Below are 24,561 nucleotides of genomic sequence, written 5' to 3' on the forward strand. Positions count from 1 at the left end.
ACTAAAAACCAAAAACAAACAAACAAACCCTATCTTTAAACCTATATGTTTTAACTCTATTCTGGAAGCAATGGAACAGATCTATTATTTTGTTTGTACAGCATCTGACATAATGCTTTGAGGTAGGACTTCCTCCCTAGGAACCAAAATTAATTTGTTGCAACAGGAGTACCCAAAAGGGAAAGTAAAAGTCACAAAAAAACCCACAGAAAACTACTTTTGGCACCTCCGATGAAAATGCTATGTAAAAGTGATGGTTAAAATATGTGCCCACCCCCCCATCTTGTGCCCATCTATGTTCATTGAGCTCAAGATAAGAAATGGAAACTAGAAATCTGGGAGAGAAAACTCAAGTGATACCAACTTTCTGTCTTAGAAAGGGCATCAGAATCAGAAAAACTAGGGCCAAATTCTAGCTGCATTTTTACCTTTTCCAAAGCAATGTAATATAGGATAATAGGGCCAAAAAGGGCTCCTTTGATTCTGAAAAAATGCCGAGCCCCCTCCCAGAGCTGCCAGTACCTCCCTCCCACTTACCCTGTGCCTCTTTCTCCCTTTATTACACAGCTCCCTAATTCAAAAAGGATCAAATTGTACAGTATAGCCTATCAAATGGTTCTCATGGTTTGTAACTCAGCCACCTACAGAAAATACTGGAAAATCGGTGTCAAAAATTCTAAATGTATGTAATTCCCAATTTGGCCCCTACAAGGGGATCAGGCTGAGTGAATGCACATCAGATAGTATATATTTCTACGTAGGATTACTATATTCTAAAGAGATCATTTTCATCTCATGTTAAGCTATGAGCCACAGTAATTATTTACTATCTTTTTGGCCTGTGTTGATGTACTTTAACAACCTGCCTTGCACAGATGGTTAACTCAGCCCGGAGCCCCTACCACCAATATCCCCTCCCCCCGACACACACGTGTGTACATGCAGTTCAAAGCTAACATCTCATCTTTCCTGAAGCAGTTCTTGCGTTTCCTCTTCCAGGACTCATCCCCCCCGAAAGCCCCCGTGGTATTAGATATCGTTGGGGGGTGTTCTCCCATTACACCCCTGCCCTGACTTCCATGCCTTGTCTGTTCCTTTTAATAGATGATGGATTTCTTAAGGGCAGGGATGCTCTTTTATTCACTCTCAGCCTCCATTCCTGAAACATAGCAGGAGCTGAGTAAATGTTTAAAAAAATAAACTTAAAAAATAATTTTAGTTGTGTTTCTGTTGGATCACATTTTTTTTTTATTGAAGCCACAGAAAGTAGGTGGGACTGAAATTCCCTCTGGGTTCTCAGTTCTTGTAGAAAATGTGAGGAGTAAAGTGCAGTGTAGTTTTTGCTCAGAAGAGCTCCCTGCCTGATTTCAACTTTCTCCCCTAACCTATGTTTATCTTGATGGTCTTATTTATATCTATTTCCTTCTGACAAAAATAGAAGTTCAAAAAAGTGAATTTACCACACAAGGGATGATACTTCTGACTTTTGTCTGAGTTCACAGATGTAGTTAAGATGTTGACCTGTGTATGGATATCCAGCTAGATGCTCATTTTCTGAGTCATCTGACTTCTGAGTTTTCACTTTTTTAAGAGTGTAATTAAGATAGGTCCCCAGGGACTAGGAAAAAAAAAACAAAACACAACAAACCATGAGTAAAGCAGACAGTCTATATGTTGGGACCCATATAAGGAGATCTGTGGGCACCTGACCAAATTGAGAGAAGCATTAAGAGCTATTCAAAACCTACTGAAATGTCAACACACTTTTGAAAAGCGTCCATTAGGGATGCAAATGTGTGGTTCCCTGATTATGATAAGCACGGGAAAGAAAACAGTGAAACCCATTAGGAGGTTTTGAGAACTTGGTTTTGAAGATTGGGGAGGGCAACTCTAGTTTCTGCTAAGGGTTGGGCTTCATTTTTTTCCCCAGTCCTCCTCTCCATTCTGAACCAACAATTCTCATGTTTTAAAGGACCCTAAAAATTCCTGCATTTTTGGATAAAGCTAGTTAACTCATATGTAAATAGCCAACTTTGTCATTCATCCATGGATCCATCCATGTCAGATAAAATTCATTTTCATAAGATTCAGTTTCTGGATTACAAACTGTAATTTGTTTGTGCAAAGGATCTGACATCAGGCCCGTCAGGCTTTTGATGTCTTTTGATTTGTTCTTGCAAAGAGATTTTTCTTATAAAAGGTCAATTGTAATTTAAAACCTATAATTCTTACTAGATATTCTTCTACAAATCAACTCACACTATGGGTGTATTTCTATTTAGTAACATTAGGGCTTTGCTATGAAAAAATAACTGATTAATCTAATCAGAAAGACACCTTTCATTCTAGCTGTCTTGTGTTGTTCACACATGACGTCAAATGATATTCACAGTAATGGATAAATTGGGGCATAATTTTTGTGTAATCACTGTCAGTGTAAAACAAAAAAAAAAGTAATTGATTTTCCCATCTTCCTTGATCTGGAAGGAATTGTATCAATTTCCAGGACGTCATAAAACAAAATATTTAAAGTATGTTTCAAATAATAATAAAAAAAGAAATACTTAACTTAATAAAGATGTGGAATTCATTTATGAAGAAAAACACTGGCTGTGAACCAATAGGCCAGAAACTTTGCCAGAAGCCTGCTATAGACAGTCATTCCTATATGTCCGCTCTCTCCCCGTCACTCTTGAGCCCATACCATATTAAGAAAATGAATTCTCTCAGCCACACTGGACTTTGAAATCATTGATTTTGTTTACTTTGTTTTTGAGTTAAAAAACAGATCTTTTTCCAGTGTTCTGCCTTATAAGGAAAGTAGTCCAAGGCACCTATAACTATAGTTCTTCATGCACTGTTTTAACTAAAGAGGTTTTCTTGGCATATATATTCGATGCATGGGAACTTTACATAAAAGTTATGGGTTTTGACCCTCCTGGAGAGCCTCAACAATTGAAACCATTGGCAAAAATGGAAGACACTTAAGTGTCATAAGCACAGTTGAGTGTTTCAGCGTTGACCTAAGGCAAAAATTATAAGCCCTGGAACAGACATTTCCATTTGGCATTTTTGCTTTTGTGCTTTTCAAAGGAAATAGCCCCCAGCTTCAGAAAGGTGGAAAGATCTATTACTATTAGCATGTAGGCAAATACCATGGTACTCATTTCTGTTAGATCAATTCTCTTAACTTCTAGAACTCTTTTCAGCTATATTATGGTATTCTCCTTTCTTCTCCATCCCTATGGGGTAGAATATTCCAGAAAGTAAGCACATATTTTCCCAATGGTTAAGAGAAATCAGAATGACTTTACCTCCGGCAGTCAAAAGTTATATAGTCCCTGCCATCAGGGAGTTAGGAGCATAATGATAATGATTGACTCTAAATAGGGGTGTCTGGGTGGCTCAGTGGGTTAAGCGTCCAACTCTTGATTTTGGCTCAGGTCATGATCTTAGGGTTCTGAGATTGAGAGCCCTGCTCTGGGCTCCCTGCTCAGTGGGGAGTCTGCTTCTCTCCCTCTCCTTCTGTCCCTCTCCCCAAGGGCATGTGCTCTCTCTCTCAAATAAATAAATAAATCTTTTAAAAAAAGATTGACACTAAATAATAATCATACCTATAAACATATTATTAGACATTGCATGAAGGAGAAACACACAGAGTTACAAGACCCTCTAAATTGGAGGCACCTCTGATTTGGGGTCAGAGAAAATTTTAAGAAAGTGATATTTAAACTGAGACCTAAAGGATGAATAAGAACTGGTAGACAGAAGAGCAGATGGCTAACCTTTCCAGGCAAAGACAATAGGAGGTATTAAGGCCCTGGGGTAGGAAAGAGCTTGGCACATCCTAGGGAGTGATTGAATACCAGGGTGGGTGAAGTACATCAAGTCAGATTAGAAAGTAGTACAATAGTCATCAAGAGATAGAACATTTAAAGGATGATTTATTAAATCCCAGATGCTGAGGAAAGCCATGGAAAAATGTTGAGTAGGGAAACATCATGATTAGATCATTGGTTCATGGAGATCTTTCTGGCTATAATGCAGAGGTTGGACTAGAGAGGAGTGAAACTGAAGGTGAAAATTGTTGGAAAAACCAAGTGAAAGAAGATTGTGTTTTGGACTAGGATCTTGGTAGTGGAGATGGAGCCAAGTGGATTGATTCCAGGTCTATTTGGGGGGTGGAGTACATAGAACTTAGTGAATGACTGGAAGTAGAAGATGAGGGATGTCAAAGTTAATGCCTAGATTCTACTAATTTATTGCTATCAAACAAATTTAAAGATATATAGGACACTTTCTAAAGAAAAGGGCCTAAAGATGAGTACTGTATTACTCAGGGTTCTCCAGAGAAAAAGAACAAATAGAATATAGAATATATATGCATATTTTATATATACATATATATAAAATATTACATATATAATTTCTTATACTATAATATATAATCATATATGATTTATTATAAGGAATTGGCTCATGACAATTATGGAGGCTGAGGTGCCCTACCATCTGCTATCTGACGGGTGGAGTCCTAGGAAAACCAGTGAGTGGTACACATTTCAGGCCAAGTCCAAAAGCCTGAGAACCAAGAGCATTGATGGTATAAGTTCCAGTCCAGGGGCAGGAGAAGGCTGATGTTCCAACTCAATCAGCAAGAGAAAGAAAGAGAGAGAGAGAACTCAACCTTTTTCCTTTTAAAAAAAAATTCTATTTAGAACCTTCATAGGTTGGGTGATGCCTAGATCACTTGGGATGATGCTCACTCACCTCTTTGGAGGGGGGCAATCTGCTTTACTCAGTTCCCCCATTCACATGCAGATCTCTTCCAGAAATACCTTCACAGACACACCTAGACATGTTGTTTAACCAGCTATCTGTGTACCGCATGGCCCAGTCAAGCAGACCATAAAATCAACCATCCCAGATACCATGGACAGGATCAGCCATGGGGCTTAACATAAGCACTTAGGGAATGTTATCCTAGCTCTTCAGTGGGTAGTGCAAGGTAGAGTTTCCTATTCAGTAGTGAAAATGTTTTTCCTGGCAGCTGTCAGACATGGAGACCTTTTGTCATTCTCAGAATGCCCAATTTTTTCCCAATCCCAGTGGGCCAGATGGCACCACACCGAACAGACAGAACCTGTTATTTGAGGACCTGACCTAACCTCTCCCAAAGAATGTGATTCTGTTTAATAATAAGTGTCTAACTCTGGTACACAAAGGAGTGAGACCTTTATTTTATGCTAATTAAAGGGATCATTGTTCATGTTTGAGAAGAAACTAGCCCCTCTCTTACCCTTCAGCACTCCTGGTTCCTGCCCTACTTTGTTAAATGTTACAGGTACTCTGATCTGAGTGCCTTTTGTTCAAGGAAAGGGAATGTCCAAGAGAGGCCAGTGACAAGTTACCCATTTGTCCCTACCTTTGAGGAAAACCCACACCAAACAGATGTGTTGCTTCCCCAAAATATGTAGTTTTGGGCCTCTCCATAATTCAGCTCACCCACTCACTCTTGATTATACCTGATTATATAAACTTTAGAGTTGAAAAGATCCTTGCAGATCATTGGCTGAGCCACCTTATTTTATACATGAAGAAACAGAAACTCTGAGGGGGTCTTGAGGACACAACCCAGGATCACAAGGCAAACCAGTGGCTGATGTTGGCTGGGGTATTAGGAGTCAAAGCCATACCATGAAGGACTCAGTTACTTCGCTGTATCTTTTTATGATCTTCAGATCGACACATTCTCTTCTGATGAGTGGCTGATATTCAGAGGCCTGAAGAGAAACCAGACTTTCGTCACAGACCAGTGAAGGGATTTCTTGGGGTACAGTCAACTATGAGCACGCATAATATGCCTCCCATCCAATAAATGTACTGTCATTTCACATACAGTTTCTATTTCTAGTAGGGCTTATTGTCGATAGCTGAAATTGACATTTACTGTGACCATAACCCTACCACAAATTAAAATCAGATCCTAAGTCCCTCTGGGGAAGATGTTTATTAAGCTGTAGGAAGACATCTGAAATGATACCAAATTACATTTTAAACTTGAAACCCCAAATACCACATTTGTTTGGAAGTAGGAATAGGGCTGTCTGGGGAATAATATGGGAAACTGAGCAAGTCACTCTTTCTGGCGAATGCCAGGCCACCAAGGAAGGGAAAAGTGCCTTAGAAGAGATGCTTTATGTATAAACTCCTGTATGTTTAAGCCTAAGCAAAATTTCCTTCAGAATGAACTTAAAGGGAAAATAAGCCCTTTAAAGCTTTATGTCTTTAAAGAACAGACATGGAATTTCCAATTATAACTATAAATACACCAAGAGGGGGTTGAAAGAAGTATAATAAAACAAGTCTATCAAAATACAAATCTGCATTCCAGGGTTTGACAAGGCTGATACAGATAAGAATGGTTTTGGAACAGAATGTCTGTTTATCACTTTTGCCTCTTAGCATATAGATGTCTGGGGGTGTCTGTGGATAGTGGGTGTGTTTATGCATATAGTGTGGCCACTGTCTCAATCTCAGAACGTAATAATAGAACCAACTCTGTCCACGGGAAAGCTACACGCAATGGCTTCTTTGCTTGTGTGTCCAGCCCATGAGTAGCTTTGAAAATTGCAAAGCCCTTTGAGATCCTTGGATGCAAAGTGCAAAGTAAATGCCAAGTATCATTATTATGAACTTTATTGCTATTATTTTATTAAGTGTTTGAGATTAATATCAATTTAGTTCATGATAAGTGCTGCTGCTGCAAAGTGGGAGAACTTGAAAGGTAGCTCAGGAAAGGTTGCTCAAGGAGGATACCAGTTTCCTAGAAACTCTGCCCCTCCCCCCCATCCCCTTGCTCAAGTCAACGATAAGTTGACTGTCCCTTCAGGATAGTGTTTCAAGTTATCATGACCCTTAATAAGAAGCCTGTCATGGATGTGTCATTGGGGTACTACTGCCGGGAAATGAGAGACCATGTACAATGAGGTGACCTCTTTAAGTCATTCAACAAACCTCTACAAGGCTCCTATTATGTGCCAAGCTCTGCGTATTGTGATACTCTCTCTTGCATCTGATGGAGATACTAGTACGTGCTGTAAGAACACAGAGCAAGTTTTCCTGAAAAGATGATGCAGCACGAGACACCAGGTCTCATAGTGATGGAAAAGACACTCGGATCTCTCAGAGTGCCTGGACGTTTCTGGGTCTTTTTTCCAAACTATTTCACCCTAAAATTGAGAGCCATATCATTTTACTTTGTATTGTAAAATGACACTGGCAATAATTTTGTCTTCTAGAATAGATTCATCATCTCTTAAATAGAATATACATTGATCATCTTCCAGGGGCCTAACACATATAAGATATTATCTCATCTATGATTATCAAAGCACCCTCACACCATACTTAGGAAGTGAGTAGTATAACCCTTTTTTTTTTTTTTTTTTCAGATGAGAAAACAGAGAAGTTAAATGACTTGCACAGATCACACACTCAGGGGCCATGACAGGGCCAGCAGGCGGTCCGAATGTCAGCCACACAAGGCTGCTTTATTCGATTTACTGGTTAATGATGGCCACCAGCATTATCTCTATCATTTCTGTCAGCCACTCTGACTGGAATAAGTGAAAATAATAGCCCTAATTTAGGACTATGAGAGGTCTGCCAGTTCCTCGTCCTCCTCCCTAGAAACCCTGCCAGATGGGGACGAATCTATTTTTTAAGAGCCTAATAAGAGGAAATTCCAAAACTTCAGTAAGCCATTTAATTGTTTTACACTATTCATTCTTGGGAGATACTCTTTCTTCTAACGTAAATCCCATGTGCTGCAGTTTTATTACAGTTATTATTCTGCTTTGGTTGGCTTTGAGAGTAACTGGTCACCATTCTCTGAATATAGTAATTTGGAAACTTGAAGCCTGCTCTCGTCATCTCCCGGTCTTGTTCCTTTTACTTTTCCATTTAGATCTTCCCTTCTGGCCTCTCAGTACTTCTCCCTGCGTCTTTGGAGCCCTCTCCAGGTTCTCTCCTCCCTCCTCCGCCCCCTTCCCTGCCCTCTTCCCCCGCTTCGTGTTCAGCCCTGCCCGACAAGGCTTTCTCTAGGCTCTCACACCCTCCCCTACAGTTTCTGGTTATTTGAGTACCAGCCGTGGTTTAGAGTTTGAGGCTGTCTGTCAGGATATAAGCTGGTGAGGAGTTTGCTGAGCCTTGAAGCAGTGCCTCTTTCCTTGTCCGTGTTTCCTGGGAGGACAAGTTAGCCTCTCAGCACTTGTGTTGCTTTGTCGATAAGAACAGAACCTAAGGAGTCAGGCTCATAGCACACTGCGTCCCTGCCTGTTGCCACAGTCAGAGCCCCTCCTCCAGCATCACTGCCACAGCCCCTCTCCTGCTGTGGGGCTGAGTTTCTAGCTCCTCCTCCTAAGGAGTGAAAGAATCCTGGCAAGTGGCTGGGTGGAGAGTGTTTTAAACTGGGTCTCCCCAGGAAGAGGTACTTGAAGACTGTCTAAGAGACCCTGCCTTGAGCTTTAGGAAGAGGTTAGGTAAAGGCATTAGTGGGGGTGACCCAGGAGGGAGAACTTGCAAAGTGCAAGGATGGGTAGAGGTTGTCCCGATGATCTTTTCTAGAGCCCTTCTGTTTTTGCCGAAGTCTTCTGCAGTTGGAGCTTTTGTCCATCAGCTACAAAATGATGTTCTGTATTTGGGGCATAGGTATGGGGCGATCGTACAGAGTGTGGAGTCCACCCCGACTTACCCATTAAAAGATGGTAACTGAGAAGCTGCAAGTCCAGAAGAAAGCAAAACAGAATTGCTGACTTAAGAGTTGGGGGTGGGGGTGGGGGTTTGTAAGCCCAGGGAGCTCTGCCCCTACAGAACACCCAGACAAGTGTGTTAGTGAATGTTACCATGAATTATTCATTGATGGTGAATGAATGCAAGCAGGAATCACATGTAAATGACAAGGCTCATAATCAGAGGGCTCCTTATTTGTCCTTATGAAGCAAGGAGGAAGCTTATTAACGACTTAGAAACAGGAAGAAATTTTACTTAGAGATAGCTCTCTATAAAGAAAAAATTTTCCCCAGCCAGCCAGATGTATATCATTTATTTGAGACTGCATTCAAAATCATCATTTATTTCATCTCTTTTGATCTACATTTACTTTCCTTTTCTAAGTGTAACTTTATGAATAATTGATGCAACTGAGAAGTTATTGGCTAATTGAAAAGCCATCTCGTCATGTCTTTGAGCCTGACCCATGGCGAAAGCCAAACTGTTCAGGCATTTAGGGTCTTTTATAAAGGATCTTTTAAAAGAGGCTTTAGCTCTTTACAAGGAAAAAATATCAGATTTTGGAATCGATTTTTTTTTTTTTTTGGTGACAATAGTACATCAGAAACCAATCCAACCGTGTTTTTGGTTAACTTAAATGAATCAGGCTGACTGCATGACTAATTCAGATTAATGGTGCAGAAATCAGTCATTAAAGAGGGGGAGAAAAAGAGATTGATTTAATAGTCTTAACAGAATGGCCATAAATTTACATCTCCCTTTCTATTCTGCTCTCTCTGTTTAAAACACTTGAAAGCACTAGTAAATATCTCCTCTGCCTGAGTAGATACAGTGTGTATGCTATAAAACCCAACACAGGCTCCAGCGGGATGCAGCTCTGTTCGCTATATTACATTTTATGACCACCATTGGCTCTCTTGCAGCCAGGCTTTTATTTAAAGAAAAAGAAGTTACATTTCCAAGATATCAGATACTACATCTATAAAATAAACGCAGCAGTAGTACCGAATTGATAAAAAGGAGGCCTAAATTTATCTTGTGTGGTAAATTTAATTTCCGACACCCCTGGTGATAATGATTACAAAAGTGTTCTTGTCAGTATCGATAAGTCAGTGCAAAGGAGAAACGAGATGTTTAGTTGACCGTGGTGTGGGTGTAACTGGTACGTCCGGGCCCAGAGTTTTGAACATTATAAAGTACAGCCTTATTGCAGGGCAGGCATCCAATTTTTAAAACATTATATAGATTGGAGACAGATGAGCGTTCCTGAATTATTCTTGGCCTTTTCTTATGAAATGCCTAGAATATAATTTCAAATGGAAATTAACTTAATTGAAGCAAAAACAAATGGGTCTAGAACTCATCAGAAAGCTTGAGTTTAAGGGGCATTGCTAAAAAGTACAGATTATCTTGGGGGTAACCATTTATGCTTTTCAAGAGCAGAAATGGGTTATATTAGGTTGTTAAATGTAAATTGGAGTTTCACTTATGACTTGTAAATCAATTAAGTTCTTCTCATTAGTTAGGAAAGATAATTTATTGAACCCTGTTCTTGCAATGTCTTTTGCCAATTGAAGAGACACTTAATATCTCTGTTCTTAAGAATTCGAGAAGTAATTCCATAAGGAAGTGCATGGTACCTGCTAGGTATCTAAAGTATCTAAAGTATCTGCATTACTAAAAACAGAGCAGACACAATCTCTCACTGATGCAGTTTATTGTCTAGTGGGAGCAGAGACATTTTTAAAAATCACTCAAAATCACTGAAGAATTATAACCAGGGAGCTGAAGTGGTAAATTCCAAGAGACCATGAAACACATCTATTTTGTTTTTCATCATATTGTCACAAATTGTGAATTTGTAGATGGATTGTTAGGCAAATGACCTAACTTGGCAAACTCGTTTTCCACTCTGAAATGAGTGTGTACAGAGTATGACTTGTCTTAGATACTTAATTTGACTTTTGGTTTATGCATTGATTGAATAAATGGTGAGAAAGTGTTACCAGGTCAAAGAATGTGGGGTGAGCACACTCCAAAAAAGGCCCTGACCTGGTGTGGTTACCCAGAGAAGGTGGTGAGGATTACTTACGTTCAAGGCTGTGGCAGGAAGGAAGGTGGCAATGCAATGAAGCCGGAAGGAAGTCAGCGAGGGCACTGGTCTGGAGCCCAGGGCCATGAGCGGGGCAGCAGTGAGGGGCCGCTTGGTGTGATGGCCTTGGAGCCATGTCAAGTTTTGTCACAAGTAGCCAAGCTTACTGGAATCTCTGATGAGCTGGAGAATTTGCTTTTTCAAAGTTAGGCTGTTTTACTAGCTTTTTAGGAGGGATATAGGTATAAAGGCAAAATTCTCTCCCCAGATGCCCAAATGCCTGTGTCATCAAAGGAAAGGTGGTGGGGGAGGGGAGAAAGGTGGGGAGGGGTACAAATCATGCAGGGAGGTTCCAGATCTTTTTTTTTTTTTTAGGGGGCTTCCAGATCTTTGCCAGAGGTCCTCCCTTGAGCCTAAGAAAGCTTTGAAATGAAAATTACATATTTTAATTGAATTCTGCTGATATTTTGGTGCCTTTTCTCAGCCTAAATATTTCTACTCCTGTGTCTCAAAATTCCTCATTTGTTAAAAGGGGAAATATTGTCTTTGCCATCCAACTTTAGGAGCTTGGCAGTGAGACTTGGTGCAGAGCATGAGCTCATTCAAAAAAGATACTGGTAATAGGATGTCTTTAAAAATATGGGCCAGATAGCTGTCTTGTTTTCCCAATTATTGCTTCTGTTGGATTTTTGTCATTGTTTTCAGGAAAAACAAGATACTGAGAACCAATCTCTGGGGAACTAGTTTGGTTCCATTTTGAGGAAATATTTTCAAAGATCCTTTCTGAGAAATAGTGTGAATCATTTTGAAATTCTGTAAAACTGTGGGTGAGATGAGTCCATTTGCCTCTGCAGAAGGGTTTGGGAGTCTAAAGTCAATGGGTTTTTAAAGAAATATCTTATATATGCCAGAAGTTTGGGACACTTTTACAGGCATTTGATTAGGCTGTGGTTTCTTAATTAAGGCGAAGGATTGGTTTTAACTTTAAGATCCCAGCCTTAAGCCCCAGTTCCTTGATTGAAGTATAGTGATTAATCTGTTGTTTGGTCTGGGTTTCAGAAGAATAATAACAAAAATAACTAATTTTATTGAACATATTCAATATGTAGTTGACCCTTGAATGGGTTTGAATTACACAGATCCATTTATATGTGGATGTTTTTCAATAAATACAGTACAGTACTGTAAACGTGTATCTCTTCCTTAGGATTTTCGTAATCTTTTCTCTAGCTTACTTTACTGCAAGAATATTGTATATCCAAAATATGTGTTAATAGATTGTTAATATTATCAGCAAGGTTTCTGGTCAACAGTAGGCTACTGGTAGTTAACTTCGGGGAAACTCAAGTTACACATGGATTTTTGACTACACAAGGAGTCCGGGTTCATAATGCCCACGTTGTTCGAGGGTCAGCTGTATTTAATATGTAGTAACTCATTTAAGGCTGTAAGATAACTATCTCTGTCATCCCACTTAATAGTTGAGAAAACTGAGGCACAGAGAGGCCAAATAACTAGCCCAAGTTTACATAGCTAGTAAGGGGCAGAGCTGGGATTCCAACCTAGGCAGACCATCTTCTGAACCTATGTCCTTCACTACCCCATCTTACGATATAATTATCACCCATGGAAGAAATTAACTATATTATCTTCCCATTTCCCATTCTACTTGATTATCCTGCAGTTTTCTTTCTTTACAAAAATAGGAATTTTTAAATTCCACTTCAGAGAAGAATGATAGAATAAGCATTTCTCATTACAAACAGCCTTCTCTTAGTTCTTTAGTTCTTTAGTTCTTTAGTTCTTCAGTCTCCCCATCCTAGACAGAAACTAGTTTGCCAGGTTAGGCCACAATAGTTCATTTAAGAAGGTGAAAAGAAAGCACATTTCTCTTTAGAAGCAAATACGGTGATCGTGGGCAATATTCTTTCTATAGTCTGTGTGTGAAATTATGTTACGTGTAAATGAGGAAAAGGTGTGGACCCCCTGAGATGTATCAAGTCCTTTTTAGCAACTTCTCTTGCTTTTTAGAGACACTTTCTATTTGCGATTCATTCATATTTCAAGTTTATTTTTGACATTAAGAACTAAGTGCTGTACTGACTGCATCCCATTCAATACGGACACTGACCACCCACCATGTTGCGCATGCTCGCCGAAGCACTATGGACTCATCAGTGAGCCGTGAAGAGCACCCTAATCATCATAGAACATCTATGCCTCATGAGATTTAAAACATCTCATTTTCAAGTTCTAGAATCTGAATTTTAGAGCTTCAGAGCATTTCCAGATGGCCTGTAGTCTGATCCATTCATTAAACAGATGATGACATGGAGAGCCCCAAAGCAAAGAAAGTCTCTCCCCCAGAGTCAGAAACTCTAATGGCAGTGACATCTGGATCCTTTGCTCCCTGCCCACTCTTCTTTCCATCCTATTGCTTTGAACCTTTTCGTATCATTCTGCACACACCAAGTCCCGCTGATTCCTTTCTGTTGTTATTTATTACGTGCTCACCATTTCTCATGTATCTGTGGTTGGATTTTGATGCTAACTTTGATCTTCTAATTCTTTAGCCTAATATTTTTTTCACTGCTGGCTTCTTCTCTTTACCTGACCACACACCCGGTAGATTTATCTGTCTTGAGTTCAATAGGCAATCTGGGGTGCCATGGACCTTTTGAGACTTGGGAAAGGAGAACAGTCTGCAGTGACCTACCTGAGACTTCCAAACAAAATCACCGGTCCCTCGCTCTGTAAATATAGTTGGGCTTGTCCAAGCGCAAAGAGCAGCAGACACACAGAGCTCGCTTTTCAGACACCCCTAGACTGGAATACATCCTTTGGGGGTAAAAATGAGGACATGAAATCGCTTGCTGTGGTACCTTTCATTCTGTTAAGGACACTGAAAACACAGTCTGTCATCCTTGACATTTTAATTGAAAGAAAAGCTTACATAGATTTCAGCCGTAAGCAGTATGTTTATACAAGTGTATAAAGAGGAATAATCTGTCAAGTTGGAAAACTCTTAATGCTACGGGACTCAGTTTAGTAATTGAACAATCCAACATGAGCTCACACATCTTACCTTGTTCCATGCCTCAATAATTTTTAGTAGAAATACTTTACCTAGAGGCATATGGTTATTAAAAAGAAGGCTCGGCTTGCTCAAAGTCTGGAATTATTAGCTCATGGCAACAAGCCTGCACTGGAGAAAGACTGTTGGGTCTTTGTTTTCACAACTTTGCTGCGATTTGCCATCTTATTTTCAGAGTCTAACTGATGTGTTGTTTGGGAAGTTTGTTTTTGTTTTTTTTTTTAAAGGAAGAAAGCATAATTTCACATGGATGAGTGACTTCTCATGTTAGCAGTACTGCAGAATTTTACTACTTCATTGCCCAGTCCAGGGAGCAGTGTGGATATCAAAGGAAATAGACCATGAATTTATTTTAGTATAAAAAATCAATAATAGCTTAGTTATGGGAGCCATCAAGGTGTGATGGGGGAAGCCCTGTGTTGCAAGCTGAATATGAGCCTTGCTTCTTTTCATGACCCATATGGCCTTGGGCATATTTAAATGTTTCTGAATTCAGCTTACTCGAGTAAAATGGGGGTAATCTGACCTACCCACCACATGGCATTGTTTCAAGTCACAGGAAGGTGAAAATATTTTGAAAAATATGAAACTGTGTAAGTGCAATATAAAAAGTTTCAAGCAAGTGCAATGTGTTAATAATTATTTCTATATACACAAAGGGAATTAGATAATTAATATAATTATTCCGATACCACTCTTGCTTCAGTGATCAGGATATTCTGGACAAATGATTACTTATTGGGCCAAGCTACATAATTACCTCCATCTAGCCCTTTGTATACCCCACGATGGGTAAGAGTAGATTTTTCTTTTCTGTCAGTTTTTGTAGTTTTAAAAGCCCAAGCAAGAAGCATAGAAAACCCCTCAGTTTTGTTCCCAGCAAGGGTTGGAAAAATTATTTATAGAATCTGTGGAGGGGTGCCTTGGTGTCTCAGTCGATTAGGTGTCCGACTCTTGATTTTGGCTCAGGTTATGATCTCAGGGTCGTGAGATCAAGCCCTGTGTGGGGCTCCACACTGGGTGTGGGGCCTGCTTAACAGTCTTTCTCCCTCTTCCTCTGCCCCTCCCTGCTGCATGTGCACATGTATGCATGTGTGAGCTCTCTCTCTCAAATAAATAAATAAAATATAGATCTGTGTAAAACAATAATTGAGACTTATTTAGGATCCAAACATGCAGAGTTCTCAAATAGCCATTTCCCTTTCAACTATATATTGTTAATTGGTTTGATTGCTATCATTAGGCAATTATTATTATAATTCCAAGGGAACGCAGTACCCTGGAAAGCTTTCCTAATTAATGAAGGGATGCTTGGTATTTAAAAATCTGGTACATCTATGCATGGTATGGAAGTAAGTATACCATTTCCCAGTCTACTCTGTCCAGCTAGTTTTCCTTAGTTGTGTAAAGAATGAAAAGTCATTTTGAGTTGAATTACTTTTGCATCTTCATTCACATAAGCATGGTTTAATTGATTTCTTTTTTAAAAATGACTCAATAGAAACTGATCACCAAGATTAGCATTAATATATCATGTTGGAAACAAAATGTAAATGACGATAATATGCTGCCATTTCTTTAGGAGGATGATATGACAAATCATCATTATAAAATGTTTTCACTTGTCTTTTTTTGCTTGTCCCTATCTATACCCAAAGCATTCCTCCCTGTGACTAGGGGAAAAAAACATATGGTAGAAGGTTGTATGTCTGTATGTTTAGATGTATTTGTACATATGCATGGATATATGTGTGTACATCTCTCTGTCTGGGTATCTGTACACGAGTGGATGGATAGATGATTAACAACTATCTATAGAGATGGTCTCAGTGAATCTTTCTCCTTATAAAACAGGGCAGTTTAGATTACTAACCTTGCACTTGCAGGAACCGACCTTTATTAAAGATGACATTCTTTGATATACAGCTATTTTCTTCCCAGCAAAGGTCACAAACAAAACATTAAACTGGAGAATATAGGGCGCCTGGGTGGCTCAGTCATTAAGCATCTGCCTTCATCTCAGGTCATGATCCCAGGGTTCTGGGATCGAGTCCCACATCGGGCTCCCCGCTTGGTGGGAAGCCTGCTTCTCTTTTTCCCACTCCCCCTGCTTGTGTTACCTCTCTCACTGTCTCTCTCTCTGTCAAATAAATAAACATCTTTAAAATAAAATAATAATAATAAAAAGACTGGAGAATATAAAGCAAATTTTGTCTGTTGACAGAGCCACCATGTATACCTATCTGACTGGAGCTATCCACCTCTGAATGAGGTAGGCTTTAAGACCCAGTGAAGGTACAACCTACTGTAGAGTTTTGGAGCAACTACAATTGGCAGTTTCCTACAGCTCCGAAAGGTGAAGGACCTTCAAAGACCCTACTAATCCTATCGTTAATCTATACTCCAGAGGGCCCCAGGGCACATGTCAAGAAATACCCATAACATGCATTTGCTTTTCTGAAAACACTCATTTTATTGTTGCAGGCTACTTCTGGTGGGCCTCTCTGTGTAACTATTCATACACACATTCTGGTCATAAAGCTGGGTGTCATTTGTGTACATCTGCAGGGAGTCTGGGTAAAGGTTTTATATTCTTTTATATTTTCATTTATATAACTTCCTGAACATATAAATGTTGACTAATTTGTCACTAATCCTTCTAAAATCCATGCGCCTGGGATAGCTAGCTCTATTCAAAGGAGCTGTTAGGCAAAGAGTAGAAAACCTAATCTTTGAGATTTCAGCAACAATGCAAAAGAAGATCCTGTTGGCATGATCTCCCTGTTTCAATCCCCACTTCTCCCCAAGTCAGGCATGGGAGGCACTTGGGGTCCAAAGGAGAACCTTCTCATGCTACTCTGAATGGGATTATCCTTCCCTGAAGCTGAGAAAGGCACTGGGCCACACAGGACATCTCCATCTCCAGTCATTACCCAGCACTTAACATGAACAAATCTTTTTTTTTTTTTTTTAGAAAATGCATTAATTCTAGAAACAGTAGCTTCATTTATGGCATTCAGGATAAGGTGGTTTAACATGGAAGACTCAGGTCCCTGCGGTGGTGGTGGTGGGGGGGGGGTGTTTGTTTATTTGTTTTGTTTTATTTGTTAAATCTTTAATTTAATGGTTTGACATTTATACAGCTCCCCAGAGCAAAAGCATTGGGAGATTGAGAATTTAGCTGAGGAGGTCACTTATTTGCCATTTTTCATAAACACAAATAATTTCCTTTTTCCCTCAGCCACACATTCCCTGGCTCATTAAATCAATTTAAAGTCCTAATTTTTTTTTTCCTCTGGCAAATTGAAGCAAAAGCTCAAACTATGTACTCCCCAGAGGAATGCTTACCCAAGTTCTGTGGGTCAGGCCAAAATCAGTTTCTGTCAAATAGCCTAACACCTCCAGTTATTATAAAATGAGGGATTGGTAATCGGGGGCTGGGCTCTGGACTTGCCTGAGAAAGGCTGGCTGCACTGGCATTAATCTCATTCCTGCTACTTTGATCTGTGTCCTGGCTTTGTTTTTGTTGTTGTTGTTGTTATTTTGTTTGTTTGTTTGTTTGTTTTTTCCACCCACAGTGGAGAACTACGAAAAAGTCAAAACAGATTTCTATTGGGAGTTCATGGATCAAGTTGGCTTTACGAATCCAGACAGTGAAAGTGTGTCCAGGAGGGCTTCTAGGCAGAGGCATAGGAGAGTCCAGATGACGTACACAGATCTCAGGGTCTAAGATCCTCCACAGGGCAGAGAATTCTGAGTAAACACAGGATTTCAACCCCAAGTCCCTTCCCTAAGAAGCAGGAGTTGTAGGAGATTTGCCGACTTGTTGACTACTGAACATGAGTTAGATAACAGAGGTCAGGAAATGAAGTGGAATTTGGTGTATTAACTAGGAAGCAGCAGAGGAAGCCAGGCTTGTTTTATTTGTTATTATTTCCCTAATATCCTCAATTATGTGGTTCCCATCAGAGGATCTGATCTGTTGCTCATGTAATGGTGTTGTCCCCGCTGGTTCTGGACACGGGGAAGCAGGCAGTGAATCCCCCGCCCCAAGGCATCAGGAATAATGTCTGCTTTTTCTGTGTGTTGCCAGGCCTGTCCCAGGCTCTCTATCTTCTCTGCTACATCTCCACAACAGACAGAGACAGCCCATGCCAGCCTCCATGCCTGGGACCCTGCCCAACCCGACGATGCCGGGATCTTCTGCCGTCTTGATGCCAGTAAGTGCTTCTCGTTGCCACTGAGCCTTGCTCTTTTGAAAGCAGTAAAGGAAAAGCTGAGATCTAAGCTGGAAAGACAGCAACTTCTTCTGGGTGAAGAGCTGAGCTGTGTGCTACTTTGTGGAGAGGGCCTGGCTGTCTGTCCCTAGGCATCCTGCTGGCTCTCCTGCCCTCCAGGGCTCCCTTAGTGAGGCCTGGCCCCATCTTCCTGCTGGTGACAAGCGAGCTTGCCACACCCAGGGGATGGAATTTGTTCAAGGACACAGTGTTTTATGCCTAGCCCAAAATCTATATAGCTTGGGCTCTATACCGAGTGTCCTTAACTCATCAGGGAGTGATCTTGCCAGGACTCAGAGTAACAATTATAATAACAAAAATAATAACGATGGTACAGAATATCTGCTAGTAGGTGTCCCTGCATATCATGTTGTGTTACGCATGCTCACAGCATTAATTAAGGGCTTACCATGTGCTAGTCCCTCTATAGGCATTTCATGAACACCTGAAACAATCCTGTCAGGCACGTGCTATTTCTATCCCTGGTGTCTGAATGGGAAAGGATGGCAAGTAGCTTGCTTGGCTGAGACGCAGCATAGCTGAGTTCTGAACCCAGGAATCCTGGCCGCAGAGTCACTGGGTCAACCACCACGTGATACCACTATATTCTCTGTTTTCACTGTCACAACAAACCTGTGAGGGATACACCATTATTACCCCCATTTTACAGATGAGGAAGCTGAGGCACAGGAGGCTGAGTAAAATGGAGCCTAAAGATTTAAATCCAGGTGGTATGACTCCAGGGTCTATGATCATTACATGATATACTCCCCACCCCTGAAAACAACATATTAGCCTAGAAGGGGCATCCAGAGTATCCCAGGGCAAACCTTGCTCTCCTTCCACAGGATCCCCTTCCAGGCCTTGTGCCTTGGGGAGCCTGGCTGGTGTGCTTATTCCTGGGGCCACAGCTGTTCTCAAAAGCCCTAAGAGATGACATGACAATTCCATGAAAACCCTCCCACAACAGTATCAACAATGCCTAGCAGAGCATGTTCACATTTTAAGGAACCGTCTACATTTGTCACTTCACGTTGCTCTCATCAGGATCCTGTGGGAATGGGATCGTGGTAATTACTGACATGCTCATTTTCCAGATGAAAAGCTGAGGAGTAAGAAGTTGAAGGCAGCTGTCTGATGCCCCACAGCTGTGATGAACCCCCATCTCAACTCACGCTGAGCAGCTCAGGTTCTTGAAGGTTGAGCTGTGTGCTGATTTATCTGAGTGGAGGCAGGGGTGGATGAGGGCTGGGAGCCCCAAGTTCAGAGAAATGGACCTGGCTGCTGTAAATATTGGGTCGTCCTGACTAGGAACAATCTTTGCAAAATCGGGCCAGAAGGAACAGCTGAGTTGACACACTTTCGCTGCCTTGCTCTCCTGAGACATCTTCAGATGAGCTCTGACAACCCCACCAATGCCACTTGCCCAGGTTTTATTCAGCCCGGCCAGGCGCACAAAGACTCCCACCATAAGCATCTTCCTTCAGATGCTAAAGCCCCCTTGTCCCAAATTAGTGTCCTATCATAAATTCTATCCATCAGCCAGAAAAATACTACTTCAGTGACCTTTTTTTTTTTTTTCCATTTGGCTAAACTGTACTGTTTCCAGGACAAAGGTGGGACACAGGCAGAGAGTGCGTTGTGAGTAAGTATCTGGCAGTGGTTTCCACCATATCATCTCATTGTACAACTTGGCCTCCTGTTAATGCTTCAGAATAGAAGGAAAGGATCAGGTACATGATCAAGAGCCAATGTAGACAGAAAGTCAGGGACGCCACCCCCAACAGGATTTCCCCAACCCATGTCACTGATATGCCCAGCTGCCATGACAATAGTGTCAGTCTAGAGCACTGATTCTCAACTCGGGGCAATTGTTTGGCACTGTCTGGAGATGCTGTTGTTGGTTGTCACCACTGAGAGAAGGCTGCTACTGGCCTCTGGGTAGAGGCCAGGGATGCTGTTCAGCATTCTACAATGCACAGGACAGCCCCCACTAGAAACTAATTATTTGGGCCCTACATGTCAACAGTGCTGGGGCTGAGAAACCTTAGAGTGACACAAAGGTAACTCATGAAAACTGTCGTAAAATCTCTTTAAAAAACAAAACAAAACAAAACAAAACCCCTAAGAGTTCCTGGTCCCAGAATTCTAGGTCCTTTCCTCCTTGTTATCAAGCTCCCTGCTCCCGGGCTCAGATTTTGACATTGTAAGCATAGTCTTCCCATAGAACTCCTGCCCTCGGGGAACCATGATTCCCTTGGTAGAAAAGGTCTGTCTGTCTGCAGGCCGAGCTAATATTCTTACCTGATTTGCAGTGCCTGCTACCAGGCCACAGAGTTCACAAAATCCTAGGTCTGAAGCAAATAATGCATCTGTTCATTCCACAAACATCTGCTGAAAGCCTGCTAGGAGCGAAGGACTGTGCGAGATGCTGGGGTTCCGGTGAGCAACAAGGCAGGAGTTCACGGTCCTGTGGTTTCCTATCTTGAAAGTCCAATGTTTACATCATTTGGGAATATGAACACTCATTTATAATCACAGAAGCCCAGTGAGGCTGTCGAGACTGTAGCTCCCGTTTTCTGATTTGTTTCAGAGGGAAGGAGAAGCTCATAAAAAGGTGAAATCCTTTACCTGGATGTTTTACCGCCAGGGCTAGATGTTGCTTAATGTCTGGCAAAACCACTCCCATCTTTCTGACTTCTTGGTTCTAGCACCTCACCAAAGCACACTTGTGGGGCAGAACCTTATTCGTAAAAGCCAAATCGTTGCCTTGCAGAGGATTTTGCTGACCCCCTATCATCACTAAGATGGAAAAACGCAATTTTTTTTAAAGTAGAGGAATCAGCCTGTTTTCAACATTCTGTTGAATTTGTGAGTCATGGAGTAGGAGTAGTCACAGACTGTAACTTTTCCACAGAGTGGGAAGCATGGCTGGTTCTGGATCCCGAGGCTGCAAGTAAGCTGCTCGCCCTTCTTTGTAGCTCGTAGCTTTGTAGTTCTCAGTGACCTTCCTTCAGGAAACCGAAAGCAAAAGCTCCTTTGGACTTGATTTCCCTCTGGGAGATGGTTACCAGTTGGAATAAGGGGTCAAATGCCTTTCCAGCTCTTCCATCTCCCAGCCTCTGGAAGGGGGAATTATAAGCAACAAGCATTCTGTGGAGCAGTCTTCGTGACTTAACAGTTAGAGTACACAGACGTACTTAATAGCACTGAACTGTACACGGAAGCCTAGTTACAGTGGTAAATTTTATGACATGCATATTTTACCAGAATTACAAAAACAATAATAAAAAAGAAAATACCCAGACTACCTAGAGACTCGGGGCATACGGGAGTGAACATTTTATTTTGCTGAATTGATGAGGCCCGGAAAGGTTTTGCTGGCATTTTCTAGAATGTATAGAAAATTCTTCATCAGATAGCTCCTTTTGAAGCATACACTGCCAGATAACTGATATGCTCTTTCAGGCTAAGGGATGGTAAAGGGTGATTTGCTGTGACAGGGATTGTCCACCCGTCACTCGTGTCATTCCGTGAGCACCTCAGCTAACCCGCACATCAATGCTGTAATTGCAGCCCCGCACCTGGGGCGGACCCAGCAGGGATTGCAGGGTTGGAACCCGACCGTGGCAGGGACCCTGAAGGGGCATTTACCTTGGCTTTCATTCTCCATTCTTGCCTGTGAGGTTTCTGTCCTGCGCTCTGGGAAAAGCCCCAGTGATAAAGAACTGTGTATTTATTTCCTCAGCCTCCTGGGGCTAACTTTGAGCAGAAACCGGATTCCCTCAAGTTTCTGAGCCATTTTCCTTTCCATCCTTCAGCAAGGGGAACTTTTGCATTGAAGAATTTCTTTTTTTCCTCTTGAGGAAAGTCTTCTGTGGAACTTAGTATTAAGTGTACTTGCTTTCTTCTAGTTCTTTGAAACATGCTCAATTTCTACTCAACAGAAAGTGTCAGTCAGACATACCCTTCCTTGACTGAAAGAGAGGTTTTACTGTATTTCCTTTTTAACAGGGACACCCTGGAGACAAAAAGGCCAGAACTCATGCAGATGTTTGAAATGATGTTAGTTCTAGGCAAGCCAGTAGGACAGTGTCCATCATGTGTGGTACGGTACCCTCACCTGCTTTCTTCACCCCCCAAAGGCCTCGCCTGTGAGGCCAAAACCTGCTGCTGTGTAGTGTCATGACGAGGTTAACAGGGAAGGGGAGGTGAGCCAGGGGCAACAGCTCAGATACCTGTTGGTCATTTTTTTTTTTTTTAAGATTATATTTATTTATTTGACAGAGAGAGAGACAAAGAGGGAGGGAGAGCACAGAGAGAGAGGTAGAGGGAGAAGAAGACTTCCCGCTGTGCAGGAAGCCTGACGTGGGGCTCGATCCTAGGACCCTGAGACCATGTCCCGAGGTGAAGGCAGACGCATAACCGACTGAGCCACCCAGGCGCCCGGCTCTTGGTCATCTCGATTGTGTTTATAAGTTACAGTGGCAAGAAGACCCAGCATATTCGGGAGCATTACTTTTTAAGTTAATTTAATGTTTTTCTTATTGCTGAAATGATTCATGTTTTCATATAAAATGTAGGGGGGGAGAAAAGCCATGCATAACCTGAGATAACCATTTGGTATATATCCTTGCAGCATTTTTCTATGCATACATTATTTTTTACAGTTATAAAAAGAAGCATGACTCGTGGCAGTTGGAGTGTTTGCAAAAGTGGAAATATTCCATACTTTTGTTTGTAAATGTACCATGACAACATGGTTCTCGTTGGCATGGGGCATCTCCTATAGCAGGCACAGTTTTGGATTAATTCTTTGATGTCCTGGAGTTCAAGGCTCAGAAGTGTGTTACTTACCCTTCCCCAAACCACAGTCTTTCTCTGGAGTTGTTCAAAGAAATTCTAAATGACCCACTTGAAAGAGAAATGCAGCTTTGTCTGGGACCTAGACCGCGTTTTTTAGACTTCTGATTCTGTTGCTTTCCTTTCTCTTAGATGGAGAGACAGATGTCCGTGAACTCCAACCTCCTGGGAATGCAAGGTCCAAATCTGAGCAACCCCTGTGCTTCTCCCCAGGTCCAGCCAATGCATTCAGAAGCCAAAATGGTAAGTAACAATTATAATCATCATTTTTTTAATTTCATGAGTTTTTCTTTTGATCTCTACTCTGACTTCCAAATTTCAGTTAAGTCAGGTAGACGGCTCCGTCATTGTTTCAGTGAGTAGGTCTTTTCCGTGGAAAGGCAATACGGTACTTGGCTCTCTCTTTGAGGATATTTGTTATTGAATCTTGGCATCAGATGACCATGTAATAAGCATTGGATCAGCCTCAGTGAAAGGGACATATAGGAGTTTGGGGAGATCCATAGGAGTTAAGGTAGGATACACTCAAGTAGGTGCATGTTTTCTCATAACGTGAAATTAACAAAAACAATAGAGTGTCTCTTCTTCAAGGTGGTCACAGTTTCACCGTCACTCTTCCTGTCTCCATATCCGTGAAAACAGACATGTGATTTTTAAGCACACACTAGCACGGAAATATTTTTCATTTTTTGTTATAGTTGTCAGACGTGACACTAATTCAAAGGATCACATCCTTGTTTGTGCACAGGGTAATTGCACCTCTTACTGAAATACATGATTTCAGGTGACAACTTTCGGTGACTTTTAACATTTGAGATTTATGTACAGGAAGGTCAGTCTTTCCAATCACAGTGAAAGATTTATGCATTATGTTCTATCAAATATTAATAAAAGCAATGCATGTCCATCTTTGCAATATAAAGTAAATTTGCTGGCTGTATTTAGGAGAGTTACTTGAAGTGGGTTGTTCAATTTTCATATAGTTAAATTCTGGCGCCACAATTAGTAAGGTCTCAGATGGCAACAAAATATGCTGTAGCAAAGTTTTTAGATCTGATATTGGATCAGGGTAGCTTTGCTACAAGTCAGAGATTTATTTGGTTTCCTGACTGACAGCATTGGGGACCGTGTCTGGTGGCTGGTATGAGGATGTTATTGACAGTTCTGAAAATCAGCCACCAAAACCAGGTGACTTCATTTTCAATGGCAGCAAGTTTTTTTGACGCCTGCTTTGGTCACTTTCTCTTGGAAATTTTACTCATTTGTCTTTCAGCTCCTTGATTCAAGGAAGCGCCTGAATCCCCAGTGTTGGCTACCTCGGGCAAATAAAATCTGTGGTTAAGAGAGTTCTCTTTGCTATGCCACAGTCCCTGTGACATGCCAGATGGCACCAGCATCTTCAGCAAAGCTCGTTAAATCTTTTTGGAATTGGCAAATATTTT

General features: G+C 41.2%; 1 protein-coding gene across 1 annotated transcript in view; it reads left to right on the forward strand.

Annotated features, from left to right (window-relative positions):
• Positions 1–24,561, forward strand: part of CREB5 (cAMP responsive element binding protein 5) — a gene marked incomplete at its 5' end in the record, with an annotated part of 335,925 nt that overhangs the window by 240,530 nt on the left and 70,834 nt on the right. The window contains 2 exon segments of the mRNA XM_080818726.1: positions 18,073–18,199; positions 23,252–23,362. Coding sequence (XP_080674852.1) covers positions 18,073–18,199; positions 23,252–23,362 — 238 coding nt within the window.

This window comes from Martes martes, assembly GCF_963455335.1.
Source record: "Martes martes genome assembly, chromosome: 11".
NCBI lineage: Eukaryota > Metazoa > Chordata > Mammalia > Carnivora > Mustelidae > Martes > Martes martes.